The 27,745-nt window shown below is 46.5% G+C and overlaps 2 protein-coding genes across 3 annotated transcripts in view; one reads left to right on the top strand and one right to left on the bottom strand.

Moving 5' to 3' along the window:
* The window catches only part of TGFBR2 (transforming growth factor beta receptor 2), a 54,834-nt gene extending 41,169 nt beyond the window's left edge, over positions 1–13,665 (top strand). For both annotated transcript variants that reach the window (XM_032459375.1, XM_032459374.1), the window contains exons 6-7: positions 8,016–8,143; positions 11,085–13,665. In XM_032459375.1, coding sequence (XP_032315266.1) covers positions 8,016–8,143; positions 11,085–11,264 — 308 coding nt within the window. In that variant the 3' untranslated portion in view covers positions 11,265–13,665. The remainder of the gene's footprint in view (positions 1–8,015; positions 8,144–11,084) is intronic.
* A 5,849-nt stretch (positions 13,666–19,514) lies between these two features.
* Positions 19,515–27,745, bottom strand: part of GADL1 (glutamate decarboxylase like 1) — a 134,164-nt gene continuing 125,933 nt past the window's right edge. The window contains exon 15 of the mRNA XM_032459373.1: positions 19,515–21,305. Coding sequence (XP_032315264.1) covers positions 21,132–21,305 — 174 coding nt within the window. The 3' untranslated portion in view covers positions 19,515–21,131. The remainder of the gene's footprint in view (positions 21,306–27,745) is intronic.

The raw sequence follows: 27,745 nt of genomic DNA, 5'->3' as shown, positions 1-27,745 counted from the left end.
CCAGATAAAACAGATAGCTCCTTCTACCGATACTTAGCTTTAGTTTACACGGCTTAAGAGAGAGGGCAGGGCGGAAAAGGGCTTTCCTGAACCTTAGGCTTCTTTCCTACGGCTTGAAACCCAACATAATATAATTCCTGTTTTGCACTGACAGTCTCCGTTCAGAGAAGGAAAAGTGGAAAATGCGATGAATTACAGACTGGTATTTTATTTCACAATATAGATCAACTGGTATGTCCTCCAGTTTAGTATGAGTTGCAGAACATCTAACTGAGTGAAGCAGGAGACCAAGTGTCAGGGTCCGGTCCTGCAGGAGGGTGTGAAACCCCAGCTTTCCTGCCTGCAGTGACTCTGCTCTGCTCTCAGGGCTGAGCCCAAACTCTTGGTGTGGGCTCTCAGCCGACCTCGCCTGCTTCCCTGGGCTCAGCCCCAGGTACCGCTCGCTCTGGGATCATCACTGGGAGCAGCTTTCGGGTCTCAGCGCTGGGCTTTGTCTCAGGTGGATGAGCGGGCCTGGAACACTGAAGTAGACTTTTGAACAGGCGAGGCAGGGGACACGGGACCGAGTGCCCAGGTCAGCTAAAGGGTCAGGCCAGGAGGGTTAGGTCAGCTCTCGAAAGATCCATAAGGCTCAGGCGTGTCATCTTGAGTCGCCCCTTCACCAGCCTGCTTATTCTCTGTGCACACAGCAGCAAGAGACTGCACCACACTGGAGACACCCCTCTTCTCAGGGGAGAAAATACAAACACGATAGTAGCATCCTTCTGAAGCCGGTGCAGCAGCATCAGCAAAAAAATTCCACTTAGCAGCTCAAGAGACGGGTTGTCATAATTGAAGAGTGGTGAAAAGGGAAAAGCGTTCTGGTAGGAGTTGGTTTGGCACAGATGAAGAAACCACCAAGGAATGACAGCTGCCGGGACGTGAGCACTTGCTGCGTGGATCCACTCATTCCATCCACCAAGGACTCTTTGAAGGATGCGCGCTGGTATCAGTCCCATTTTACAGAGGAGGAAACTGAGGCTTCAGGAGGTGGGAAAGTAGTGGAGACAGGAATCAAAGCCCTGTGTCTCACTCTGGCCCACGGACCTTAACCAACTTTCCAAGTATAGCCTTGGCCTGACCGATGGAGAGCAGCTTCGAGTCCATTTGTTAGTATTACAGAGGGGCAGTCAGGGCCACTCTGTGTGGCCTTTGACTTGAAGCCTTACTGGAAGCCCCTGGCAAGACAGTCACACACTCAAGGAGCATTCAGGGACGGCCTCCCTTCTGGAAGTTTCCAGTGAACTTCTGGAACTTTCCTTTCTCCACTGGGTGAGTCTCTGTTACCAGGATCCCCAGGCTGTTAAACTCTGTGGCGTGTGACAGCCTCAGTGTCTTAAAGTCTGAGGTAACTGCCTCATCTTACTCCTCTGCAGATACATTTATGTACTCATTCATTCACTCGAGGGATATTTATTGAGGACCTACTGTGTGGCAGGCATGACTCAAAATGCAAAGATGCAGCAGTGGAAACAGCCTCTGTCCTCCAGGGCCAGGGTGTCTAATGAAGAGCCAGCGTGCCAGGAAGCCAAGTAATGCACACGTGAATATAAAATAACAGCGTCGAGTGGCAGGGGTGTGTGTGGTGTTTGCAGAAGGAAAAGCAAAGCAGAGTTAGGGGACCGATAGTGACAGGGGTGTTATTTCAGACACCCTGCTCATCTGGAAGGATACAGAAGACAAACCGAGGAAACAGGTTTTTTCGGCGTTGGCTGAGGAGGGAGCGTGAGGGAGGAGGTGGCTGGTGTGTTGACTGTTTTGTAAAGAGAGAAAAGTCATGAAAGTGGGGTCCTGCAAGGACAGGTCTGGAGACCGGTTCTCTTTTACAAAGGAATCTCTGTCCTGCATGTGGGTTTGTCTGGTGTCCGTGCAAGTGTGCGGAGGGGGAGGGGGGACAGGAGGAAGGCGGGTCCTCCCAGCACCCGTCTGGGAGCCCAGCAGGCATCGTATTCCCTGCACCCCGGCCAGACCGGCCCACAGGAGCCCGGCTCCCAGATCCCGGGCCCTTTCGGCCTTTGACTAGCAGCTGACACGCACCATGCAGATAAGCAAGTATTTTAACCAGAAGAGAAACAACCCCACGAAGGGCTCCTGAGCTGTTGCCAGCTCGCAGCTGTGAAGCGGACAGAACTGAGGAAGAATCCACAGGAGAGGGGTGCGGTGGGGGGAAGGGGTGAGAGGGGGGAAGGGGTGGGAGGAGACGGCTCAAGAGAGCCTGGGGTCGCCGCCCTCCTTTTCCTGCATTTCAGAGTGGGAGAATTTGGAAGGAGGGAAGATACAAAAGTCAGAGTAGTGCGCTGGGGAAAACTGCCAAGGACTTGGCAGCTCTGAAGTTGGAACGACCATGAGAGCAGCAGCTGTGTACCAGATGCTGACTGCAGGGAGTGAGTATCTGAGCTCACAGGGCAGACCTTCCCGGAGAGCCTCCTGCCGGCCGGGGCGGGAGGAGACGCTTCGGGTCGGCTCGGGGCGAGGCGCTCTGTGAAAAAGGCTGCGGGGGCGGGGGGTGGATGGCAAGAAAAGCACTGAGATCTAGAGGTTTCTTAGAACAGAGGTTGTTGAAGGCCCTCGAGGCGATCCCGAAGGTGTCCCCGGTGCAGCTGGCCAGCGAGGGAGACAGAGCCTGGTCTGAGCAGAACATCCTGCCTCGGGGAGACGGGCGCCTTGGGGCGGGGGGGGTGGGGGGCATCTGCCTCCAGCTGGGTGCCCCGGGCCCTGGAACATGTACCGACGACATGAGGAGTCTGTAGGGAAGAGAGGGCAGGAAAGCCAGGAAGAGAAGGAAGGCGCAGCGAGTCAGGCAGAGAAGCGAGCGGAGGAGCCGGGTGCTACCGTGCTACCAGGCGGGTTACCACCGGGCAACCTGAGTTTGACAGTCCCGCGGGGGGCCCGGCGCAGAGCCCCGCCCGCAGCCCAGCATCCCGCCACAGCCTGGCTGCGGGCTTATCCCCCAGCCTCCATCTGCCGCTGGGTGAGGGCTGCACCTGGGGCACGTTGTGGGGCGGGACCCCATCGCCAGCCCGACCCACTTGGAGCTGCGCGCACAGGGGAAAGTGCGGAGCGCTGTGGCCAGCATCCTAGGGTACTCAGTACACAGTCGCCCGCATCCGCGTTTCCGCATCCGCGGATCCAGCCACCCCGCGGATCATGTAGGGTGTTTACAATCCGCGGTGGCTTGAATCGTGGACGCGAAACTCGCGTATGCAGAGGGCCGAATATAAAGCTTGAACACCTGTGGATGCTGGTTATCTGTTTCTGGTCCTGGAACCAATCATCTGCAAATACGGAGGCACGGCGATGCTGGGTAATGACAGCGGGCACTTGCCATTTCCCTTATTTTGTGGATACGGAAATTGAGGCACAAAGTGTTGACATCTCTGTCCCATGGCCTCACCTCTAGTTTATGACAGGGCCAGGCAAACGCAACTAACAATACCCCTCCTTATGGTGCATATTGTTAGCACTTTTTAAAATAACTTTTTTAATCGAAGTATAGTCGGTTTACAATGTTGTGTTAATTTCTGGTGTACAGTATAGTGATTCAGTTGTACATAACATATATATTCCTTTTCATATTCTTTGTCATTATAGGTTATTACAAGATGCTGAATATAGTTCCCTGTGCTCTAGAGTAGGACCTTGCTATTTATCTATTTTGTATACAGTAGTGTGTATCTACTAATCCTGAACTCTCATTTTGTCCCTCCACCCCTCCCTTACTCCCCGGGTAAACATAAGTTTGTTCTCTATGTCTGTGAGTCTGTTTCTGTTTTGTAAATAAGTTCGTTGGGATCATTTCTTTAGATTCCACGTACAAGTGATATCATATAGTATTTTTCTTTCTCTTTCTGGTTTACTTCACTTAGAATGACAATCTCCAGGTCCATCCACATTGCTGCAAATGGCATTATTTCATTCTTCTTTATGGCTGAGTAATATTCCATTGAGTATATAAATATACCACATCCTCTTTATCCAGTCATCTGTTGATGGACATTAAGGTTTCTTCCATGTCTTGACTATGTAAATAGTGTTAGCACTTTTTTTAAGTGCTGAACTCAATCTTACTCTCTAAGCTCTTTGCTTTTTTTTTTTTTTTTTTCGTTAGAGGCATTTCTAAAAGACAGTATTTATTATAAGTTAGACAGGTATGGCGCTCTCTGAAGTAAATCCACTCACTCTTTAACTTGCTTTCTCTGGAGTTCTTCACATTATTTGATCAAAGGCACAAAGGGGAAAATGCAGCGGTCTCATTTTCCCCCGCCTCCACCCCTACCAGTGCCCAACCCAGAATGGACAAGTGTTTGGGTCTCATGTCAGTAAGTAATGCAGCTGACAAGAGGGCTGCTCTTCGGTGGTTTTTTCATAGCTTGTCTAGAAATGACAAACCATAACCATTGGACAGGTCCCACAGGGTTTCCCTTCTCGGGCTCAGATGATGGGGAGGGCCTAGCCAAGGCAGGGAGGGACACATTTGTTACAGTTGTGGCAGATATGTTCCCACCTGGGGCTGCCCCAACTTTGTTCTGGTCGGAGGAGAAAGAACTCACTGAAATGCTTAGTAGAAAAAGAAAGCAAGAAAGCTTCTGACAAAGGCAATGCCGTTTCATCAGAGTAACAGTAACACAGTGTGAATTCTGCACGCTCTTCCGGGAACCCAGGACACTCTTTGGTCTCAGTTTACTCAACTGTAAAATCAGGTGTTGGTCACATCTCTGAAGACCGTTCTTTGTATTCTCTGTCTGACTCATTTGAAACCTTTCACATATGTTTAATAACTTATATTCATTTCTTCTGAGATACAACTCATATTCCTTGCAGAATATTTAGAGCAGTGCTGCCGCAGGTGTGGCCTCTGGAAGGGGCTGGTCCCCAAACTGTCTGTTTCAGATCTGCAACAGGATAAGGACAGAAACTGAGAGTAGGGGGCTGAGTAACTTTAGTGGCAATTCTGTGTCACCATGGCACCCAAATAGGACTCATTTTTCTTGTAATTCATTTCTACCGGGTTCCACCAAAGCCTCAGACCACTTTCATTTTAAGGGGTTGCAGGATGCCAGTTTGGGTGAGATGTCAGTCACCGCAGACTTGTCTGAAGCTTAGAAGGAGGCAGGCAATGGATGGCATCACACTCTGCAGTGTGGCTCAGGGAGGCAGCACCTCTGTGGGCCCCCTTCAGACTGCCCTTGACCTCCCTTCCTGGGAAACTCCCATGAGTCCAAGATGGGAAGCAGGCGGCGGCTCCCTTGGGAACACCAGAGAATCTCACAACTTCCCAAGGCTTTAGGAAAAATGAGAAGCAATCAGTTAAAATGCTCTTCTCTCTAGGAAAGGGTTATTGCCTTGGTCTGCTTTTCTACAGGAGCACTTACTGCTTTTTCTTTAAGCAGAAAAACCCATCCCTAATGCCCAGGGCATCAGCTCCCCCGGCTCTCTCCTCTGTTCCCCCTGGAAACCTGCTTTGGTCCACACAGAACTCAACAGGTTAAACATGGTGGTTTATGTGACTTTGAAGATTCAGACTTGAAAGCAGTTGGCCCCAGTTATAAACTCAACTGTGGAGACCTTTGCTTTGTTTTCCAAAAAAAAATCTCATCTGTGAGATCGACATGGGATTGATTCTTTGATTGATTTTGATCCTGGCACTTTCCAGCCCTGATGGGGTCACCCGCCCCCTGCTTCTGAGCATTGTCTTGGTTGTGCTGTAGGAGTCGCTGATGCTAGAGTGCTTTCAGCATCTTCAGAAGATGACCTGCCTCTGCCAGGCCAAGAGCACCAGCCCCCAGCTGCCGCAGGTGTTGAGTCCTAAGGGCTCACACTTTTCACCCTTCTGTTGGGGAGTGCCCTTGACAGATGGGTGCTTCCTGGCCTGGAGATTTCCAGAACATGACAGCCTCACACTCAGGGGCAGCCTGTAGCCAATGATGAATTAATGTGGGAATTTTAACAGTCTGGCCTCTAGAGGGGATGACTGTGGGGCAGGTCACGCTCCAGAGCTCCCCATGGATCAGGCTGAGGCCAGATCTGTCCTGAAACGACAGCTCTGCAAGCTCCTCCCCCTTCCTGCTTCTCTTACTTTCTTTCCTGGGCCCTTAACCTCAATAAACCATTGCATGAACATCTTGGTCAGACTCTACTTCTGGTAAAGCTGGCCTATGACAGATTCCAAGGAAGTGCCTCTCCTTTCCCACTGTGACTGCCTCTCAGCTAAATGCACCATCTGACCCTGGTCACCAGGCTGCCCTGACCTGGCCTCCTCTGAAGAAGCTGAAAGTCCTCAATGTTCATACTATTTAAGGCAATCTACAGATTTAACGTGATCCCTATCAAAACCCATGGCACTTTTCACAGAACTAGAATAAATCATCTTAAAATGTGTATGGAACCACAAAGGAGCCCCTGAATAGCCAAAGCAATCTTGAGATGAAAGAACAAAGCTGGAGATAACCATGCTCCCTGACTTCAGACCACACTACAAAGTGGCAGTAATCAAAACAGTATGGTACTGGCACAAAAACAGACTTGTAGATCTGTGGAACGGAATAGAAAACCCAGAAATAAACCCACACACTTGTGGTCAATTAACCTACAACAAAGGAGGCAAGAATATACAATGGGGAAGAGACAGTCTCTTCAGTAAGTGGTGCTGGGAAAACTGGACAGCTGCATGTGAAAGAATGAAATTAGACCATTTCTCACACTATATACAAAAATAAACCCCAAATGTATATGTGTGTACACACACACACACAAAATGGTATATTACCATAAAAAAGAATGAAATTTTGCCATTTGCAACAACATGAATGGACCTGAAGAGTACTTTGCTAAGTGATACAAGTCAGAGAAAGACAAATACTGCTTGATTTCATTTATATGTGGAATCTACAAAACAAAACAAACAAAATAGAAACAGACTCACAGATACAGAGAACAAACTACAGTTTGTTGCCAGAGGGGTGAGGTAGGAGGGAGGGGAAAATGGGTGAGGAGATTAAGAGCTACAAACTACTAGGTATGAAATAGGTAAGTTGTAAGGGCATAATATACAGCACAGGGAATGTAGCTAATATTTAATAACTTTATATGGAATATAATCTGAAAAAATATTGAACTGCTATGTTGTACATCTGAAACTGATACAATATGGTAAGCGAACTACACTTCAGTTTAAAAAAAAAATTTAGAAGAAAGTCAGCGACATGAATTTCCCTTAAAAAATAAAAAAGAAAAGAAATGGACCTTAGTTGAAATCTGAAGCCCTAATGAAAGGTTTACATCATCCTTCATTATTTTCTTTTTTAGCAAGTACCACGGAAGGAAAATCACCTTTTTCAATTGTGTTTTTGGTATTATTAATCTCTCTCGTCTGTCATCTCACTAAAACAGCATTTTCCAGACCCTTTTTTCCATCATTGCTATTGTAAGAAGCCTTTGTAGACAATTTTTCTTAACCTTGACCCCTCATGATGTTTTTGCCCGTGGGTGATATAAAATCCACCACTTTAACCATTTTTAAGTGGTTACATTTCAGTTTAAAGGGTACAGTTCAGTAGCATTAAGTACATTCACATCACCATTCTCCATTTCCAGAGCTTTTTCGTCTTCCCCAGCTGAAACTCTGTATCCATTAAACAGTATCTCTCCATCGCTTCTCTGCCCAACTCCCGGCAACCACTAATCTCTTTTCTGTCTCTATGAGTTAGCATATTCCAGGTACCTCCTGTAAGGGTTGGTCTTGTCCACTGTGTCCCCAGCTGTAAGTACTCAACAGTCACACGGTGAATACTTCTCAAGCTCCTTCCACAACCATTCTTTATATTTTAATGCACCCTCATTAAAAATTGCCCCAACGTAATCACAGATGTATCCCAACACTCAGTGCCCCACGCTGCCCGGCCGACATCTCAACAGCCATTTCCCCCTCTGGGCACCCGCTCCTCAAAGGCCTCGTGTCTGCCTGCTCTCTCCCACAGAAGTGAAAGATTACGAGCCTCCGTTCGGTTCCAAGGTGCGGGAGCACCCCTGTGTGGAAAGCATGAAGGACAATGTGCTGAGAGACCGGGAACGGCCGGAGATCCCCAGCTCCTGGCTCAGCCACCAGGTAAGCAGTGAGTGTCACCAGGGACAGGTAAAGTTCACCCAAAGTCACCTCTTAGGTGGGAGAGAATTCCTGGATATGGGGCATCAATCTGAGGGTTGGCCCCTTTGTGTGCTGTGATCCTGTTAGGTTTTGTTTATAAAGAAATTTCAATAACATGGGATTTGACCTTGTCGTAAGTTTCAACCACCCTTCCGGGCTCACACGTCATCATTTGAAGGGCGCTTGTCCCATTGTCCAAGCCCCCTTGGTTCTGAGTTGAGATACTCTGTTTGCAGTCCCTGCCACCTACCCCCATGCCTTTCCATGGGGAGTTTATGTTTTGTTCCCTTGTGGGTTCCAAATGTTTTCTTCTGGGAATCTTTAGCTCTGGAAGGAAGTACTTAGTGGAGTGAGGAAGAAGCAGCATTTGTCAGCCAGCTGGACCCGGAGGGGCCGCCCTGTGCTAAAGCTGTGGGCAGGCATCTGCGGCTGTGCACAGAGTGGGGAAGGAGGCGTCTGGGGTAAAGGACAGCAGAGAACAGGAAAGTGCAAGTCAACAAACAGGAAATCTGTCTGTCTGTCCTGAACTTCCCAATGACTTTTTTTTCCTTTTCAAGAAATACTAGTAAGGTCATCCATCCAGAGCAGGGCAGTGGTTCTGACTTACAGGGAGTCCTACCCAAATTCTTTGGTTTGGGGGCATTTCGATGGGGGCAGTGGTCGGAGAAAGGAAGGAGGCTGTAGCTTGTGAGAGGGGGGGACTGTCTGGCACAGCGGAGAAGAGCCGTGAATGAAGGAGAGGGGCCCTATCTCAATGTCAAGACTGTCCTTTCCACGGAGGTAAACTTTTATGGCTGCCTTTGGATGAATTCCCTTATCCAGGAAAGGCTGGGGCGCCATCATAGGTTTCCTAAGGGCAAGGCAAATTCAGATGAGAAACAGATACAACAGATCAGGCACAGTCAAGAAGACAGATGGAGGAGGAAGGCTGGTCTGTTGCCAGTCCTGGCCAAGCGCCCCGGCAGCCGACGGACCCTGACAGTCAGGGAAGAGCGTGGACCAGACCACCCTCGCCCAGGGCATCCCCCAGGGTTTCGGAACAGCCTCTTTGACTCTGAAAATGCAGGACTGTTCTGTGTTAACTCTGAAATCAGAAGGCACTAGTGTCTTTTCTTTCCAACTCTGTTGCCTCCCCTGCTGTACAGTTCTTGTAATGAAGCCATTCCTCGTGATGATAAGATTCTGGAAAGAATTTGCATAGTACATTTTTTCTCTTAATGAGGTTTGTTGCCCTATTGATTTCCAGTTAATGCTTCATATTTAATCTAATTTACTGCCTGTAATTACAGTGTCAGAAGAAAATAAATGTTACTTGTGTACCAACAATAACCCTCTACTCTTAACAGGGCCATCAATCAATACTGTCAATTTGGCGAATTATATAGTTAATTCAACACCATGCACTCACAGGCGGGAAGGGAGGGAGGGGTTCTGGCGTGTGCTGGGGAAGTTGTTGGTTTAGATGGCAAACAGGAAAGCACCCTTCTCAGGGCAGTGGGGAGACTGATGTGTCCCTCCCGGGCCACCTGTGTGAGGGATCGCGGGACGGCGCTGGGCCTCCGACTGGTAGGAGCACACTCTGTGCCTGTTGGGCTGTCTGTTTAACCCGTGCCCGTGTTATTTCTAAAAAACGACTTGGAATAATAAAAATGTTTGCAGAGCAAAATGCAAATTGAAGCCCAGAGAGAAGACGCTGGTCACCACTGCGGGCAGCATTTTCTGGATGGGCCTTTTGGGTGGGGCCTCTATGGGGTCAGGTTGGATGCTCTGAAACAGCCCAGGACAACAAACAGCAGTTTCCCAGGGTCTCCCTGATGTTGGAGAGGAAGGGGCCTTAGCAGCTGGCCTCCTTAGCAGCTGCCAGAAGATGGGACTGAACCAGTCTACAAAGCCAGTGGACTTTCCAAAGGAAACCAGGCTTCTCTCAGACTGGGATATTCAGGCCTGTTTAAATAGGATGTGTGGCCTCAGGGAGGGAATGGCTCAGTGGTAGAGCGCGTGATTAGCATGCACGAGAGGGTCTGGGTTCAATTCCCAGTGCCTCAGTTAAAATAAACAAAACTAACTACCCCTCTCTCCAAAACTAGGAACATGTATATGATATGGTTCCAACTCTAAGACACCCTGGAAGATGCAAAAACCACAAAGACAAGATCAGTGGTTGTCAGGGGCTCCAGGGGAAGGAAGGAGGGGGACCAGGTGGAACACAGAGGGTTTTAGGGCTGTGAAATTTTGTAGGGTGCTCAAATGGTGGATACCTTTGTCAAAACCCATACTACCCAGGGCCTGTACCTTAATGTGAACTGTGGACTTGGGCTGATAGTGACACATCACTGTGGGTCATTGATTTTTATCAAATGTACCAGATGGATGCAAGGTGTTGATGGCGGGGAGGTTGTCAGGCCTGGAGGCCATGAGGTTTGGGGTGTGGGGGGGGTCATATGTGGAGGTTCTGCAGTTTCTACTCAGTTTTGCTGTGAACCTAAAGCTACCCTCAACAACAAAGACTAAAACTGTCCCCCCTGAAATAGAAAGGTATGAAAAGGCATTAGAAACCACATCCTGGGAATGCTCAGGACTGGGGATGCTGGTGTACCCCAGAAGCCCACTGGAGGGCTCTTTTGCTGTGTCTGCATTTCCCCACTGATCAGGTGGCTCCAGAGCGGTGGGTTTGGGGGTTCCGCCGCCCGCCCCCCACCCCTGCACCACCTGACCTCTCCTTCCTCCTGTCCCTGGCTGGCCTCCAACGGCGCGCACAGCAATCAGATTGCACTGGACACTGGCCTGCATGGGGCGGGGTGGGGGTGGGTGGGTGGCAGGGCTGCGGGGACAGGACAGGGGCCACCTGGCCTCCGGGAGCCGCCACCCCTCTCAGGAGCCTGTGGATCCTCTCCCTCTGCAGGGCATCCAGACGGTGTGTGAGACGCTGGCCGAGTGCTGGGACCACGACCCCGAGGCCCGGCTCACTGCGCAGTGCGTGGCCGAGCGCTTCAGCGAGCTGGAGCATCTGGACAGACTCTCGGGGAGGAGCAGCTCGGAGGAGAAGATTCCCGAAGATGGCTCCCTGAACACTACCAAATAGCTCTTCCGGGCGGCCCGGCCGAGTCCGCGGAGGCCGCCCCTGTGGCCAAAGACCAGAGGCAGCAGGAAGCCGCCCCTGAACGATGCTTCCTGGAACCCGGGGTCGCCCCACTCCCCACGCAGGGCAGAAACCCCTGCGGCGGGGAGGGGGTGACAGGAAGCATCCTGTGCCTTTGACGTTGTCATAGGATAAGCTGTGTTAGCACTTCCTCAGGAAATGAGATTGATTTTTTACAATAGCCAATAACATTTGCACTTTATTAATGCCTGTATATAAATATGGAATAGCTATGTTTTATATATATATATATATCTATATATGTCTATATCTATATATTCAGCCATACTCTGGAAAGAGGCGAGGAAAAAGATCAAATATTCCCAGGAAATGGGTTTGGTGGGAGAGCTCCGCACGGAGTGCATAAGGGAGTGCTCTGGGACAGCCTCAGCACTTGGCAATCACGCATGCGCGGGTTCTCTGCGCACACAGAGGGGGCTCCGCCTTCCGAGGAGGGCTCCGCGACCCAGAGTCTGCTATGGCCACGTTGCACTTGCTTTTGCAAAGTACTAATCCCTTGCGCTGGGTCCTCTCCTGGCTGTGGATATGATTACAGTCACACTATTGGGGGACCAGACCCTGGGGTCCTCGTGTGCATCATCTCTCCTCAACTTTTCACCGGGGCTTCACGCCCACATCCAATTTGAAAACCTCCTTCCTGAGCTAGCTCAGAAACTTTGTCCCATTTCTAGTTGTTTAAATGTTTGGAACCCCATTTTTTCACCTTCACAGGCTGCAGAAAAACCCGAAGGATGAATGTCCCCATCCGTGAAATTGCCACATCTCCTACTAATGAGAAATTGTTCTTAAAAAAAAAACAAAAAAAAAAAACCCTATACCTGTGTCACTCTTCTCTTTTTCCTAAGAGAGAACAGATCCCTCTGGGGTTCTTTTTTTTTAATTTTTCATCCCGCTTGGTTTGAATCTCGAGCTTTCTATGCAAACTCCAGTGGGTTCCATCCTTCTGGTCCGCTCAAGTGTATTTTGGCTAAGTGGAAAGTATTTCAGCTGCACAGCACTGCCACGGTCGGGACTCTTTCCTCAGGCACTCTGAAAATGTGTTTTGCTTGGCCCGCACAGCGTTTAACAAAACCGAGCCCCTTTTTAAATATTTGGAGATTTTGCAAAAAGAAAGAATCTGGATATTCAAGTAAGACTAGATAGCAGATGGTCTCCAGTTCTCTCTAGTCCACATCATTCACAGATCAAGGTGTGGACACACTTAGAAAGCTGCTTCACTTCCTTCCATGAACGTTTGCGTTTTCCACCTACCCCCACCCCCAAGTCTGAGAGTTAAACCAGAAATGTGCATTCATGCAGTCATTCTCTGGTTATGTAGTATGATTTTGATTCCCTTCCTGGGGTAAAGATATGGAATTGACCTTTTTTGTTTGGACCCATTAACCCAAGTCTCTTTTGCTTGTATATTAAGAGCCTTCCCTTCTGCACTGGGGAGGGGAAGCCCTTTACTCCAAGAAGCTGTCGTCATGGCTACCGATCTCCATCACACCTGCTTCCCAACCTTTGCAGAATTTGAATGTGGGACACAGGAGTCCCATTTATTAGGAAATCTGTGTCCACGTGGACAAGAACAAAGAAGAGCTTTAATACTCCAAAGGAAACTCGTTAATCCACAAACAAGTGTTAATGCTGCAAGTAACAATCTCTTTTTTAAAAATGTTTTTTAAGCTTGTTTTCAGCCAAATAGGAATATCAGAGAGGGACTATCAGTGATCAGGTCAGCTCTGCTTGGGTTCTGGAAGGTGTCATCTCATTGGGGTCTTAGCAGACCTGCTGAAGATTGAAATTAGGTGGAACTTTTAGGAATCTTGCTTGGTGGGGGTGAGCGGAGAGTTCAGGACAGTTTGGCCGGAAGTGCCCAGCAATCCCGTGCACTCTAGGGCTGTTGATGCCGTCCCAAGAGCTGTTGTTCATTGACCCCTAGTGGTGAGTTTTTAGAATACTGGTCCATCGATGGCATCTTCCAGGATTCAAAAGAGCTTTATCACGTTGGTGTCATCATCAGCATAAACTGGAATGTAGTGTCTGTCAAATGATACTGTGGCTTGTTTTATGTTTTTTCTTCCTTATTCGAGAAAAAGACCAAGGAATAACATTCTGTAGTTCCTAAAAATACTGACTTTTGTTTCACTACTATACGTAAAGGGAAAGTTTTATACTTCTATGGAACACTTTGGCAGTACTCCTGTATTAAAATAGGAATGTGAATGCTATATACTCTTTTTTATATCAAATGTCTCAAGCACTTATTTTCATTCTATGCATTGTCTTTTATATAAATAAAACGTTTATTCGATTGAATAAAGCAAAAATACTCAGGTCAGCTTCCTGCCTCCTGTTTCCCGTTCATCATAGCCCATTTGCCTCGCTGGGTTACTTTGTGGTTTGTGCAGAAAAAGCCACAAGACAAATCCTCCCCAACTTTTCCATATTCATTGTCTTCTTCAACTGACAGGGTCCAGCCACTGTTTTTTAAAAGCAGGTTCAGTAACGTGAGATGGGGCAGATGGCGGTTGGTGGCCTGTCCCTTATCCCTGGGTGGGGCATGGTGTCCCTCTATGTCTCAGACCACCGTCTCCGCCCGTCCCTGCAGTCCTGGGAGCTGCCTGCACCCACAGGGTGACTTCCTGTGGGGCGTGGCACAGCTGGGGCTGCCGTGCAAGTCTGCTTCTCTTTCCTCCTTTCCTCACAGTAGCAGGCTGGTACCATCTTCTTCCTCCTGCCAAGTGTCACCCTCCTCCCTCTTCCTTTCTCCCCTCCCACTTGGGGCTTTTTTCCCCCTTTGAGATATAAGTGACATACAACAATGCATCAGTTTCAAGTGTACAACGTAATGATGCAATATTTGTATATATTGCGAGATGATCACCACGATGTCTGGGTAACATTCGTCATCATACATAGTTACAGAATTTTTTTTCTTGTGATGAGAACTTTTTAAGATTTACTCTTTTAGCAACTTTCAAATATGCAATAGAGTCTTATTAACTATAGCTACCATGCTGTATATTACATCCCCAAATTCTTGCAGGGAGCACAACCGGAGGATGAGTGAATATGTTTTGCTGCATGTGTGAAATGTGCAGTCCTTCTGATTGTTTCAGATGGTGTCCGCCTTTAGAAACGTCGTTTCGGTGGGCCTGCTTTCATTTTAACGTGTGAGAGAAAATAAACACATGGCGCCCGGGCTTTCACAAATGTTGTTGAACTGCTGAGTTTTAAAACTTGCACTGATTGTTTTTAATGCATTAAGTAAAAAAGGGTCCTTATTTTTTGCAACTACAGGAACTGGGACCATGAATGATGAGTTTAGCATGCCTCTCCTCACCCCCAAGGAGGAAATCCATATTAATTCCTGACATTTATGGAGCACAGGAGAAGCACCAAGCCCCATTCTCTGTGTTTTACCATCTTTATTTGCTTGAATCTTCACCACCAACCTATGAGGTTGTCTAACCTCCGTATCAGAGACGAGGAAACTGAGGCAGGGAGCAGGGTATCACTCAGAGTCCCACAGTGAGTGGTCTTAAGGCCAGGATTTGAACTGAAGCAATCAGACGCCAGAGCCTGAACTCTGACCTTGGACTCTCAGTGAAGCTGGAGTTGGAGGGCAAGGTGGGGCCCTGGAAGGCTCGAGGGTCAGATTCCTTAGCCTGGAATACAGAGGAGGGAGATGTGGTGTGCTCTGGAGGGGTGGGGGTTGGCCCTCAGGGAGCGAGAGTCATTTCTCAAAGGCACGTGGACTCTGGGCTCCAGCCCAAGGGCTCCAGCCAAAACGGGAGTCACGGTCTTCTGACCTCTCCTTGCAGGCTCTGTTTTCACAAGGGTTATTTCAGTTCTGGCTCCTGCCAAGTGGGGAGCAGTAAGTTGGCAGGGCGTCTCCAAGTGCCCGCCACGGGGTCCTGCTCCCTGCAGCCGTGAGCAGCTTTGGAACGCGGGCATTCTCTGGGCCAGCAGTTTCTAGTTTGCAGTGGTGATTTTTGTGTGAAACTCTCTATGCAAATGACACTAACAGTCCAGTCCTGAGGGAAGTCCCTTTCCGAAGTGACCAAGAATTTCCCATTTAAGCAACTGTGTCCATTCTTTTTCACAAAAGTCACTGCCCTGGGCATCTGCAATTTTGTTCATTTTCCTCCTGAAATACGCGGACTGATCATTACCTATCACATTTCCAATGAGCTTTTTTTTATTACTTAATACTTATAACTCCAGTCTATAAGTTTGAGGCCTTGGCTTTCAGGCCTACTTGGCAAACTGTGCAGATAAAGAAAAGGTTGTGAACTTCCCCACATGACCAGGCCTGCCAGTCAGCCTCACACAGTGTAATTTATCTCGAATACACCTCCTGATCTTTGGTGCATTTAAAAATAGCTTGTTAATAGTCTTCCTTTTCTAATTAAGCCAAAACTGCACATGCTGTGAAATGCGTGCTTTCCCTTACTCCCTCCACGCACCCCCACACACACGCACGCGCACACACACCCTGGTCCTGAGAAGTCACTCAGCAGGCACCCCGTGTGGCACAGTGCTTCTGAAATTGTCCTTCAAGCCATCCCTCCTCCCTGCCTGCCGTGGAGATGACAAGACAGTGACAGCCCATCCTCTGCTTGGTAAGTGTTTCTCTCGGGCGGCCCCAGTTAGCAATTATGAAATCAATGTACGTGTATAATACAGCTGAACGATAAGTAAATCTATTGTAAATAAAGAAGGCTGGATTTCCCACAGTCAGAGAAAGAAGTTACAAATAAGCAAGGGGGTGGGAACGTTAGAAAGGACCTTGTGGGACAAGATTAGAAGCAACAATATCGGTGTCAGTTCATGTTTATACATATACACATCTCTGTATGTATTCACAATGTATGCACATGATGTGTGTGTGTGTGTGTGTGATGTAATGTATATAAATTGTGTGTGTTTGTGTGTTAGGGGACATGCAGGTATTTCCCACCTCTGTCTTCTGAGCTGGCCTAGATGCAGTGATACCCCAATTATAATCAGCACACTTAGCATCCAGATTTGGGTTTCTACGATTCTCTGGTAAAAGGAGCCCGGACTTCCTGGAGAGATGGCTAAGCCTAGAACTGAGCCACGAAGAGAGGGCACAGGGCAGCTTGTGTTGCCCGAAGTAAGGAAGCATTTAAAAAAAAGAGATGGGAGCATGTCAAAAGGACACAGGATCCAAACTGTAAACTTCCCAGGGGTCAAAGCTGTACAACATGAGCACCAAAATAAATAACACTGGCACTAGATTATGACAAGAGAACAAAATACATATCTATGAGACCACACTGATATAAGTAAATGACTGAATGAATAAATAAATGGGGGGGAAGAGACAGCCCTTCTTACAAAATAATTCCAACGAATAAATGTAGAAGGCATGAGAGGAACAGAAAATCACCGTTAGAATACCATAGTAATAGTTGTGATAGGCCCCATCCACGGATGAATGCTAAAATCAGGGGGCAAAACTTTAAGGAGAAACAGCTCATCTGCGTAGCCTTGACGTATCTCCCCCAAACTACTTATTAATCACTGTTGTTGGTTTCAGTATGTCTGCAAGTTTTTCATACTCTTTCCTCCAGGAAACGGAGTTTAATTCGCTTTTGTTTGAGTGTGGCTCGGATTTAGTACCTTATTTTTAAGGAATAGTGTATGAAGAAGGTAAAAACAGGAACTTCACAGTGCAGAAGCCTGGCAGCCACCACCATAACCAGATAATCCAGGGCAACACCACCAGTAATAAAGCAGGAATCACACATGAAGTCTTAGTCTAGAGCTTAATTTCCCCTCATCAAGGAGGCAGGCACTTCTGAGTGTTCTACCCAGTGTCCTGTGAATCATGAAGTTTTCCAGAGGCGTCACTCTGAGCCCTGTATGAACACCGGCTGCTGCTTCCTCTAATCCTTTAAGCGGGTTCTTTCTCCAGCCTCAGGCGGTTTCCTCACCTGCCCATGCTGATCAGTGCTCTGTCTAACACTCGAAGGAGACAGACCCTTTGTGGATCTACAGAATTTTCTCTCTGTGCAGCTCTTTCGTCTCCAATGGTCTGACCTGCACCCTCTAGCTACCTGGTCCCTCTATTCTCCCAAATCTGTCCTTAATTCAGGGAGCCTGCTGAGCCCCGCCTGGGCCCCTCTTAGGGCACCAAATCCTAAAAACTCTCACCCAGTGAGCTGATGCAATCTGCTTTCATCCAGCTCCAAGTCCCCACCACACGGCCCGTCGTCCTGACTCCCAGATACATCTCTGACTTCACCTCCTGCCACCTACCCCACCATCCCCTCCATTCCAGCCACACTTACCTGCACGTTGGTTCTTGGACGGACCAGTGGTGCAGCTCGTTAGCCTCTAGCGTACGGAACCCTCCTTCTGGAACACCCTTTCCCCAGATATCCACAGGGTTCTCTCCCCACGTCCTTGACCTCCAGGCAAAGGTTTCCTTGTCAGAGAGCCCCCCTCCCCAGCCCAGTCCATTCTCATGACACCCATACTCTATACTTTTACTCTATTTTCCTTCACAATACATGTTACCGCCTGACTTGGGATATACTGCCTGGTTGAGTGCCTGCCCCGACTACAATGAAAGCTTCAGAGGAGCAGGGACCTGGTCTGTTTCACTCACTGCACATCTCCGGCACCTAAATAACAGCCTGGAACGTAGCAGACACACTGTCCATACGTTTAATGCGTGAATGACTTACAATTAACCTTTTATCAAGAAATGCTCCTTGACTGTTCAATCAAAGACCTGATTGGCTGAGATAGATCCAAACATTTTAAGGAAAAAGGAGGGGAATGTTCAAAGTATTTGGTAGCAGTTAATTTTTTCATCAATCAAGAAACTCTCATCTCTCAAAAAAGGCCCAGCAGGAGCTGAACTGTGGCTGTCGAGTTTCCCATGATATCTTCCAGATCTTGCCTCTCTTTGATGAAGAATATACAAGAGGCAAATCCAGGTTTTTGTCACTTTACTCAAGGTGTTAACTAAAAGCCAGACAGCTTCCAGCCTACTCTCTCAATTATTTAACAAAAATGCCAACACAGCCCAATTCACTTCTAAAATGCATTGGTACAACCCAATAAAGAGGGGCGGCAGAATTTGCAAATGATGCAACTGACAAAGGTTTAATTTCCAGAATATATAAACAGCTCATACAACTTAATAAGATAAAAGCAAACAACCCAGTCCAAAAATGGGCAGAAGACCTAAACAAGCAATTCTCCAGTGAAGACATACAAACGGCCGATAGGCACAATATCACTAGTTATCAGAGAAATGCAAATCAAAACTACAATGAGGTATCACCTCACACCAGTCAGAATGGCCATCATTCAAAAGTCCACAAACAATAAATGCTGGAGAGGCTGTGGAGAAAAGGGCACCCTCCTACACTGCTGGTAGAAATGTAGTTTGGTGCAGCCATTATGGAGGACAGTATGGAGATTCTTCAAAAAACTAGAAACAGACTTACCATATGATCCAGCAATCCCACTCCTGGGCGTATATCCTGAGGGAACCCTAATTCAAAAAGATACAGGCACCCCAATATTCACAACAGCACTATATACAGTAGCCAAGACATGGAAGCAACCTAAATGTCCATTGACAGATGACTGGATAAAGAAGCTGTGGTATATTTATACGATGGAATACTACTCAGCCATAGGAAGAATAAAATAATGCCATTTGAAGCAACATGGATGGACCTGGAGATCATCATTCTAAGTGAAGTAAGCCAGAAAGAGAAAGAAAAATGCCATATTATATCACTCATATGTGGACTCTAAAAAAAGAAAAAAGAGGACACTAATGAACTCTTCTACAAAACAGAAACAAGACTCACAGAGATAGTAAACAATCTTATGTTTACCAGGGGAGAGGGAGTGGGAAGGGACAAATTTGGGAGTTTGAGATTTGCAGATGTTAACCACTATATATATATGAACAGATTAAAAAAAACAATTTTTTTCTGTATAGCACAAGGAACTATATTCAATATCTTGTAATAACCTTTAATGGAAAAGTGTATGAAAACGAATATATGTATGTATATGCATGACTGGGACATTGTGCTGTACACCTGAGATTGACACATTGTAACTGACTATATACTTCAATTAAAAAAAAAAAGAAGGAACAGCAGGAAAAGAAAAGCCAACAACACGAAATGTGGCCTAAAGTTGCTTTTTATTTCACGAAACCCAAACTGCTGCAAATATCAATCTCAGAACGTTTTATGAAGACATTAAAGGAAAAAGGCAACAAGAAATGCAACACACACACAAATATTATCACCAGAGATTGAAGTAATACAGAGAAAGATTAAAATATTCTTTGACCGACGGCGATATTGAGAAACCACACACCCTGAAATGCAGATCTGGAATAAAAGCAAATAATACACGTCTGCTTTTTACTCTTCAAAATCGAAACAACACAAGCTAATGACAGAGCACAAAGTGGTTCTTGGATGCGCTGCGTCTAATACTCCAACACTTCCATCATTTGCCACCCAAATCAGAGCTCTAAACAGATTCATGCTTGTACCTCGTTGACCTCTGCACCCACACCTCTGAACTTAGTGTTTATTTCGTAGTCAAATAAGATTCTGCTAGAAATCTCTAGGACCAGGATCAGAGACAGAATTACAATTATCTACTCCCAGGAGAAACGGAGGAGGTGCCTGCATTGAAAGGCCTCTAATTCCCGGATTCTCTGTCCAATATAAACCACTTACTAGTCTACACTGGCATTTCAAAGCTTGAGGAAGGGAATGTTGTATCAGCCTGGACTTCATTCTGGTTACTTCCTACAAGCAGAGAGCAAGACTAGAAAAGGGCCCCTCGAGCTAAAAAACGTACCTAAGTAGAGACATGTAGACCTGATGTCTACTCCCAGTTACGGATACAAATGACACTGGGAAGTGAACTAGGTCTACCGCTTCCATTAAAAGGGCTACGCTACCAAGTGTTCGTCTTTTCCCCTTACCTCTAAGTTAAATAATTTAGAATAGATGATGCTGCATTTTAACTGTTGAGACTAAACATTCAGCCTGCATAAGAGATAACTTTTTTAGAGAGTAAACATCTCATACAGTTTCTCTTTTAAAAAATGGCTTTGATCTACTTCCGATGTCCCTAGACATTTGCGCTATGGATGCCTCCGCGGTATTTGCAACATCTGGCTCAGGGACCACTGAAATATCAGGTACCCCTTTGCTGGCCAAACATCAAAGTGAGTATTCAGCCGGTTCAAAGTTTTGCTAAACCATGAGTTCTCAGATTTTGCCTTGTGTCACAATCACCTGGAAGGCTCTTTAACATACAAACTATCCAGCCCACCCTCAGAGTTTCTGATTCAGTAGGTCCAGGGCGGGGCTGAGAACCAGCACTTCTAACAAGTCCCTAAGTGATGCGGATGCCGGTGGTCTGGGGACCATGCTTTGAGAATCACTGCCTTAATATAGCCTACTCACTTGTATGCAATGAAAGCTTAGCACCCCGGAGCCCACTGGGATTTACTAAGCTCTCTTCAAGGCTCCGCCCCAGGGATTATCCCTGAGAAAGTCCATTTTCACTACCTCCATTATTGCAACTGTCACGCTAAGGCAGCTAAAGCGTCCTTAACACTATTTGCTTAGCATCTTGGTTTTGCGGGGCAAGGATGGTGTGTGTTGCCGATTTCTCACCCGAGGGGCTGCAATCACCTGGGTGTCCCCAGAGGCCCTGGATCTGTCACCCTCCTCCGGTGAAGGACCCGTGCCTCTGGGGGACCAAAAGCCACAGCTACATGTCTCTGCCCAGAAGGTCTATCTCGTCCAGGAGGAAGTCCATGTCCTCCCGGCTGACTTGAGGGCTGATCACCACCTGCCGGAAGAAGTTGACCTTCCCCCGGTGGGGCTGGTAGCTCAGCATGAGGCTTCCTTTCTTCATCATCCGCTCCTTAATGGCCGGGGCCACCTGCACAGGTGAGAGGAGGGAGGTGGTGAGAGACCAGAACACCAAGGCCTGGCAGTGGCATCTTACCCAGTCACTGGATTCTTGCAGGGCAGCCACTGGTGCACATTTCATCCTCACATGCACAGTAAGACGTGTGCGACATTCGCAAGAATACTCTGCCGAGAACGTATGGCATAGGATGAGGGGTTCACGTGCTCTAGGTAGGTGAATTCACTTACTCTTCACAATAACTCCATGAGGGAGAAACCATTAGCATACACTTTATCGATGAGGGAGCTGAGATGCAACGGAGGTTAAATAAGTAGCCTGAGGTCCAGCGTTTGGTAAGTGGGAGATTTAAAGCCAGGCGGTCTCGCCAAACCCACGCTCGGAAACTGAAATCGATGCAATGCTGCATCACTGAGAACAAAGCGGGTGTCCTCGGGGTCGGTCTCCAGAGTGTCAGAATGTTACGTTCCTGTGTTTGCCTGAACTGAAAAAAGCACTCCAGTGCAGGCAACTCAAAGGAAGAAAATTAGCCACGGATGGATAAAAATCACACAAAATAACCGCCCTGCCTGTGTGCCAGTGCTAATCCACCCGGAAGAGTTGGTCCACGGGGGGCACGTCAGTGTCTGTCCAGGAGTCACACAGGCCATCGACTTTAGAGCTTACAGCTTGTGGTTCCTTAGTTTTTTGTTTTTTGTTTTTTTTTTTTTGACATAAAATTTCATATTTTGAAATAAAATTTCTCGTCTCATTTACCTCCATCCTCCTCCAGGGTGCCCAGGGGATGACCTGCTCTGGCTGATAGCCAATTTTAAATTTCAAACGGGCACGGTCTTGGCTCACACCTAGTTTGCATTTTTGGTTTTTTGTGGACTATTCCTGCTTACTTTTCCTGGATTTGTCTTCTGCAAATGATATTGTACGTCTCACCTTTAGAAAGCAGTAGAATTTTGATTCCAGCTCCTAACGTGTCAGAGGCTCACAGGAGGCAATGAGCAAGATGAATGTCAAGTTTGCATTTCTCATAAGCAAATCAAAAAAAAAAAAAAAAAAAAAAACCTCCTAGTGTGAGTTAGAAAGAGGACCCCCTCAGACGTTTTTGATCTTCAAATTCTTGCTCTTGTGGAAGGCCTGCAAATGTGCTTCCATGGACAGAACACACGTGGCTTAAGAACCAAAGTTCTCAGCCACATTTTGTCACTGACTTTCAAAATTTATAAATAAATGGCTGAAGATCTGCGTGATTCAGAGAACCAGTGAGGCAAGAGGCTGGCAGGTCAGCACACATCTTATTTTTGCATCCGTGAATATAAGCTGAATTCCGAGAGGGGAGAGCCCCTCCCTGACTGGGAAAACTTCGTGGGGAGAACGAGGTGTGAGCAACGCCAAGGCTGATATTCTTTAAGTCGGCCACGAATTGTAACTGTAGTAGTAGCAGGGGTTGTTGGTACTGTTAACAAGTATCTCACCAACTCTTTACATCTTGCAAAGTGCTTTCATGCCTCTGATTCCCATGAACTTAAATTAAAGCTTATTTGAAAGGAACCCATGGTTTTGCCATTTTGGGACCAAGAACGTTCTCCTTAACAGCCAGCTTATCAGCTTTGTGCTTTAAAAAATATCGACTATTTCCTATTGATAAAGCTGCAGGCAGAATTCAGGGCTGGGCCACTTGGATAGTCTCTTTTGCTGAACACAGCAGAGAAACAGTCCTCATCTGACCGGATAGGAGAGTCCCAGGGGAAAGAAAATGTGCGCAAACTAACTGTAAGTCTCTGAATATCGCCCCTAAATGGAGCCCACGCGGAGGAAAGCAATCTGGCAGGAGTGAGATTGCTTTCCAGCTCTTCATTATTTTACTGCTGGTTTTCCTTCAAATTGTAAATCAAATTCTTTTCTCATGCTTCAGGGCACGGGTCCCTGCTTCTTAAGTGGAGGAAGATTCTGACATTTCTATTTGGTTGCGCAGAAACTTAATCGACACGTTCCTGTAGGATGGCTGTTTCCCCCTCTTAAATTATGTTGCAGCAATGAGTTTGTCATTTAAACGGAATTTTGGTGTCACAAGCCTGCAGCGTAAGACAGCATTTGGTATGGAAAAGTTGCTGAAATTTAAGAAAAAAAAAAACAAAAAAAACCCACCAACTCTCTCATTCTGGCCAGGTACAGTAATTGGATAACAAACAACCGACCAGGCGCTATCACAATCTTTTATTAAAATAAAATTGTAATGTCCATAAAAGTGACATTTCTTCTTTAAAATGTGTAACATAGCTAACGTTAAACAACATTTTTTTTTTCAGTATACAAAGCGTTTCTCAGCCTCTCTGGAAGGAAGTGTATTTTTTCCAGTCCATTACAATAGACATAGTTTTGGGAAATACAGTAAAAGTGAATGACTCAATGAAAATGAATTACTAAATAAAAATGAAATAAAAAGACATAAAAATACAAGCTCAAATTTTTTTTTAATTCAACAGTAAAGTTACTGCTGTTATAAAAGTTTCTAAACAGTAACTCTGGATTTCCATATTTTTCTTATTGCAGACTGGTAACACCCAGCTCACAGACCTGCAGGGGACTGGAGACCACATTTTGAGGATTTCGGCTCTGTGTCCTTGGCTCCCTGGGGGTGTATATTACTTTGGTCCTGAGTCCTGGTGTTATTTTGCACACTGGCGTGGGGGCCACACCATTTTGGGTGCTGTTCTTCACTGTCCCACGGCACCGTAGTTGCCCTAAACATGCCCCACTTGTTAAGTCTTGGAACTGCTTCACATCTAATGGCATTTCAGTGAAACTGCAGACCCAGCCATGAAACCTCTAAACCAGTTCTTCAAAGTCTAGTTCAGAGATGCTAAGAGTAAATGTCTCAAAATGTCCTAGACTTTAGTGTCTTTATACACCTTTTCCCATCATTTGCTCTAAGGGTGAAATCATCACATTTATACCAGTCAAAGAGGGAGCTGAGAAATAAATAAAGGAGGGGAGGCTTTTGCAGCAAATATGAGGGACAAAGACCACATACACATCTGTTACGACTCGAGGCAGCAGAATCATGCAGAGCTTCTAATAAATCCAGAGAGATCTCTGTTTTGCTAAATTCACCCCAAAATCATGAACAAATCCATGTTCTTCAAACTGCAGATTTTAGAGCTGTTTGCTCAGTTTCGGTTTAATTAAACTTTCATTTCGTCATCTCTAAGGGAGCAAAGATTCTTTAAGGAGTTGGAGGCTAAACTCATAATAATTTGTACATCATGTGGGTAGAGCATGGGGTGGGCAGGCAGACTAGCACACTGAAGAATAAATTATGAGAGTTTTCTTGTAATTAACACTCTTTCTAAGATTATCTCGCCTAAAAGTTAATTGTATCAAAGGCAGAAAATTATCTACAGTATTTTTTTTCCTGTCTATAATAGTCACTTGAAAGAGTCTTTAATTTCCTTATTTAAAAGATTTCCTCATATTTACACTGAACTTTATACATCTTTGGCCTCTTCTGTCATTTCCCAGAACACAGTTTGTAGCCATACCAAGGCTACTCATTGCGACACATGGTTAAGCAAACAAACACTGAGAAAGCAGTAGAGTGGGGGCTAATTCAGCCGCTGTACTTGAATGCCAGTTGTTCCAGATCTGCGGTGGCAAGCTGTTTTTTTTTTTTGGTTGTTTTTTTTTCTGTAAAGCACCAGACAGTAAATATTTTAGGCTTTGTAAGTCATACAATCTCTGTTGCAAATACTCAGCTTTGCCACTGTAGCCTGAAAGCGGCCTTAGACAATATACAAACAAAGGAACATGACTATGTTCTAATAAAACTTTATTTAGGGATGATGAAATTTAGCATCGTGTGATCTTCACGTCACGAAACAGTAACCACTTTTGATTATTTTTCAACCACTTAAAAATGTTAAGTCCATTTGTAGCTCCTTTGGCTGTAGGTGATAAGCTGGATTTGGCTTTGGATATGATTTACCAACTCCCTGGTCAAAAATGGTGGGAAAAAAATACATTATGATACGTAAAATCTACCCCTTTGAAGGAAAAAGTGCCTGAAAATTATGCTTATTGGGCTTCTTCCAGAAATTGTGAATTGAGCCAGGAAATGACAAAGGTCTCCCCGGTTCTCCTTCCCAAGCAGAGCATGGAACCAGGGCCACGGATGGATGGGCAGGGTTTCCTCTGTGCCTTTCTTCCAGAACAGTTGTTCTTGAACAATCACAAAAGTAACCTGCTTTATATTTTTTCCCCAAATCATCTAGCTTCCAAATAAGCCCCATCTTCCACGTTAACTTGCGGTGGGTTTTTCTGAGTAGGATATTAAAATCTAGCCCATGGGAAGAGTTGGTGTGGAATGTTCATACTGTGTCCCTGGCACCTGACACGAAGCTGTTTCTGAGACCGATGAAGAGCGACATACCTGCTCTTCCCATCAAGTCACTCTTTTCGGGGAACACTTTGGGGACATCTCAGATCTGAGCTGGGACATAGGTGCAATGCCAATCAAGGCATCCAGGCAGAGGCCAGAATTCAAGCTGTGAATAGCAGCGAGGGCCAGAATTTAAAGGGTAGAATTCCAGCCCTGGAGAAGAATTAGCATGACTGAGCCACTCAGAGAGCTTGCATGGGCTTTCCACATGCCTTCTTTCTTTGGAAGTGGGGGGGGGGGCTGCCCACCAGCAAAGTGGCAATCTAGGAAACAAACAGCCTTTCCCCAGTGCTTAGGAGCTGCAGACCAACAAATCATCTGAGAAAAGCTACCCTGGAGAGACTCCCCAGCCAGTCTGCAGTGACAGAAAACAAGACGGGAGAAGGCCTGCAACCCCTTTCATCGTTTGCTCATTTCTCTGGTATTTATCTCCATAACTGAATGGCCACGACGGTCCCTGCCGAGCCGGTAAGTGGAAGGTCATCAGAACACCTCTGCTGGACCCCAGGCTGAACATAGATTTGCATCTCTGCTTCCCTGTGGGCTTCAATTTCAAGAAGAGGTATATTCTCCTGTGGAAAAGTGCTTTCCATCCATTTCTGAGCACGAAAGACCTCAAACATGTAAGAACGTCCAAAACTTAGGTGAACATTTTTACCTTGGAGCCTGATATCTGAGTTTCTTCTGACTACAAATCAGAACTGGCTCTTCCTTTACACGTGCAGTTTGGAACACAGAGAGCTGAAATGGGTTTTGAATGCAGCTAAAAGTCTCTGTGGTACCCTGATGCCTCCGTGCTGTAATTTAGAGCTGAGCTGCCTTGGTGTGCCTCCCAAGCTTAAATTATGTAACATTGGTGGTCTAGAGCCGATGAAATTATTTGCATCTAAGAGATTATTTCAGCCTGGCAGACATGGAGAAAGAGGCCATACTCAGGGTATCTTTTTTTTTTTTTTTCAAATATGGATTTTTACCCTTTATTTCCTTCAGAGTGTATCAAAATCAGACACACACAAAATAAAAAAGTGCTTCGACTTCAAGGCACGGCCCCATTTATCCCTTTCCAATACAGATGAGCAAAGCCACAGAAAGGAAGAGGTCAGACCCCCAGAAAGACTGAAGCCCATGGTTAACTTCACGCGTGATGTTTACAACGGCGAAATGCCAGTGACAGCAATTCCAGGAAACCTAACGTCGGCCGTATATTCAAGGCAGCCGAAATGAACAGTCATAAAAATAAACCAAACCGAACTGAAAGCTTTAGCTGAAGAATGGATTCAATAACGTTTTACACACTCTATAAAGCAAAAACTTAATACTCAGTCATGTCACATCTGAGCTAACAGCTCCCCAGTAACTGCCGTGAACCCCCGTGTGCTAGCCCGTGCAGGGAGCCCCCTGGACTGGTCCTCGAAATGGTACGTTATTTGGTGATGTTCAGCCAGGGCTGGTACTGCCTCTCCAGGGGCATTTGGAAGTGAGTCTAAGCATTTTGGGTGGTTGCAATGATGCCAGTGCACTTAATGTCTGAGGCCAAGGGTGCCAAACCTTTTGCAAACTACAACCAGACCTGCCCGAGGAAGAATGAGGTTGCCCCAAATGCCAGTGACACCCTCCTGGGAAAGACTGGCCAGGAGCCCCGTGGGCTGCAGGAACACCTTCCACGTTTGTCTGGACACCTCTGGGCTCTTTCTGTTTCTCCCACAACTTATGGACCAGAACCAATGACTCACCTGCTGCATCAGCAAAGGAAATGGGATCCTTGGGGACAGTAAATAATTTTTTGTTCTTTCTCTTAGATTCTTTTCTTAAGGCTTCATTTTAATTAAATTTTCCCCAGCTTTCTGGGGTCTGTTTGGGAAATAAGAACTGTGTATATTTACAGGGTGCAATAGTGATGTTTTGATTACTCGAAAAGAGCCTGTCCCTACTCAGAGCATCACTGCATGGGGGAGGGGAGGGGAGCACAGGTCCGGTTCCTCTCCAGGTCCTCTGGACAGTGGTCCCGTACCTCGAAATG

Source organism: Camelus ferus, chromosome 17, assembly GCF_009834535.1.
Source record: "Camelus ferus isolate YT-003-E chromosome 17, BCGSAC_Cfer_1.0, whole genome shotgun sequence".
NCBI classification, from domain to species: Eukaryota; Metazoa; Chordata; class Mammalia; order Artiodactyla; family Camelidae; genus Camelus; species Camelus ferus.
Note: the sequence above shows the minus strand (reverse complement) of the source record. Positions and strands in the feature narration are given on the sequence as shown.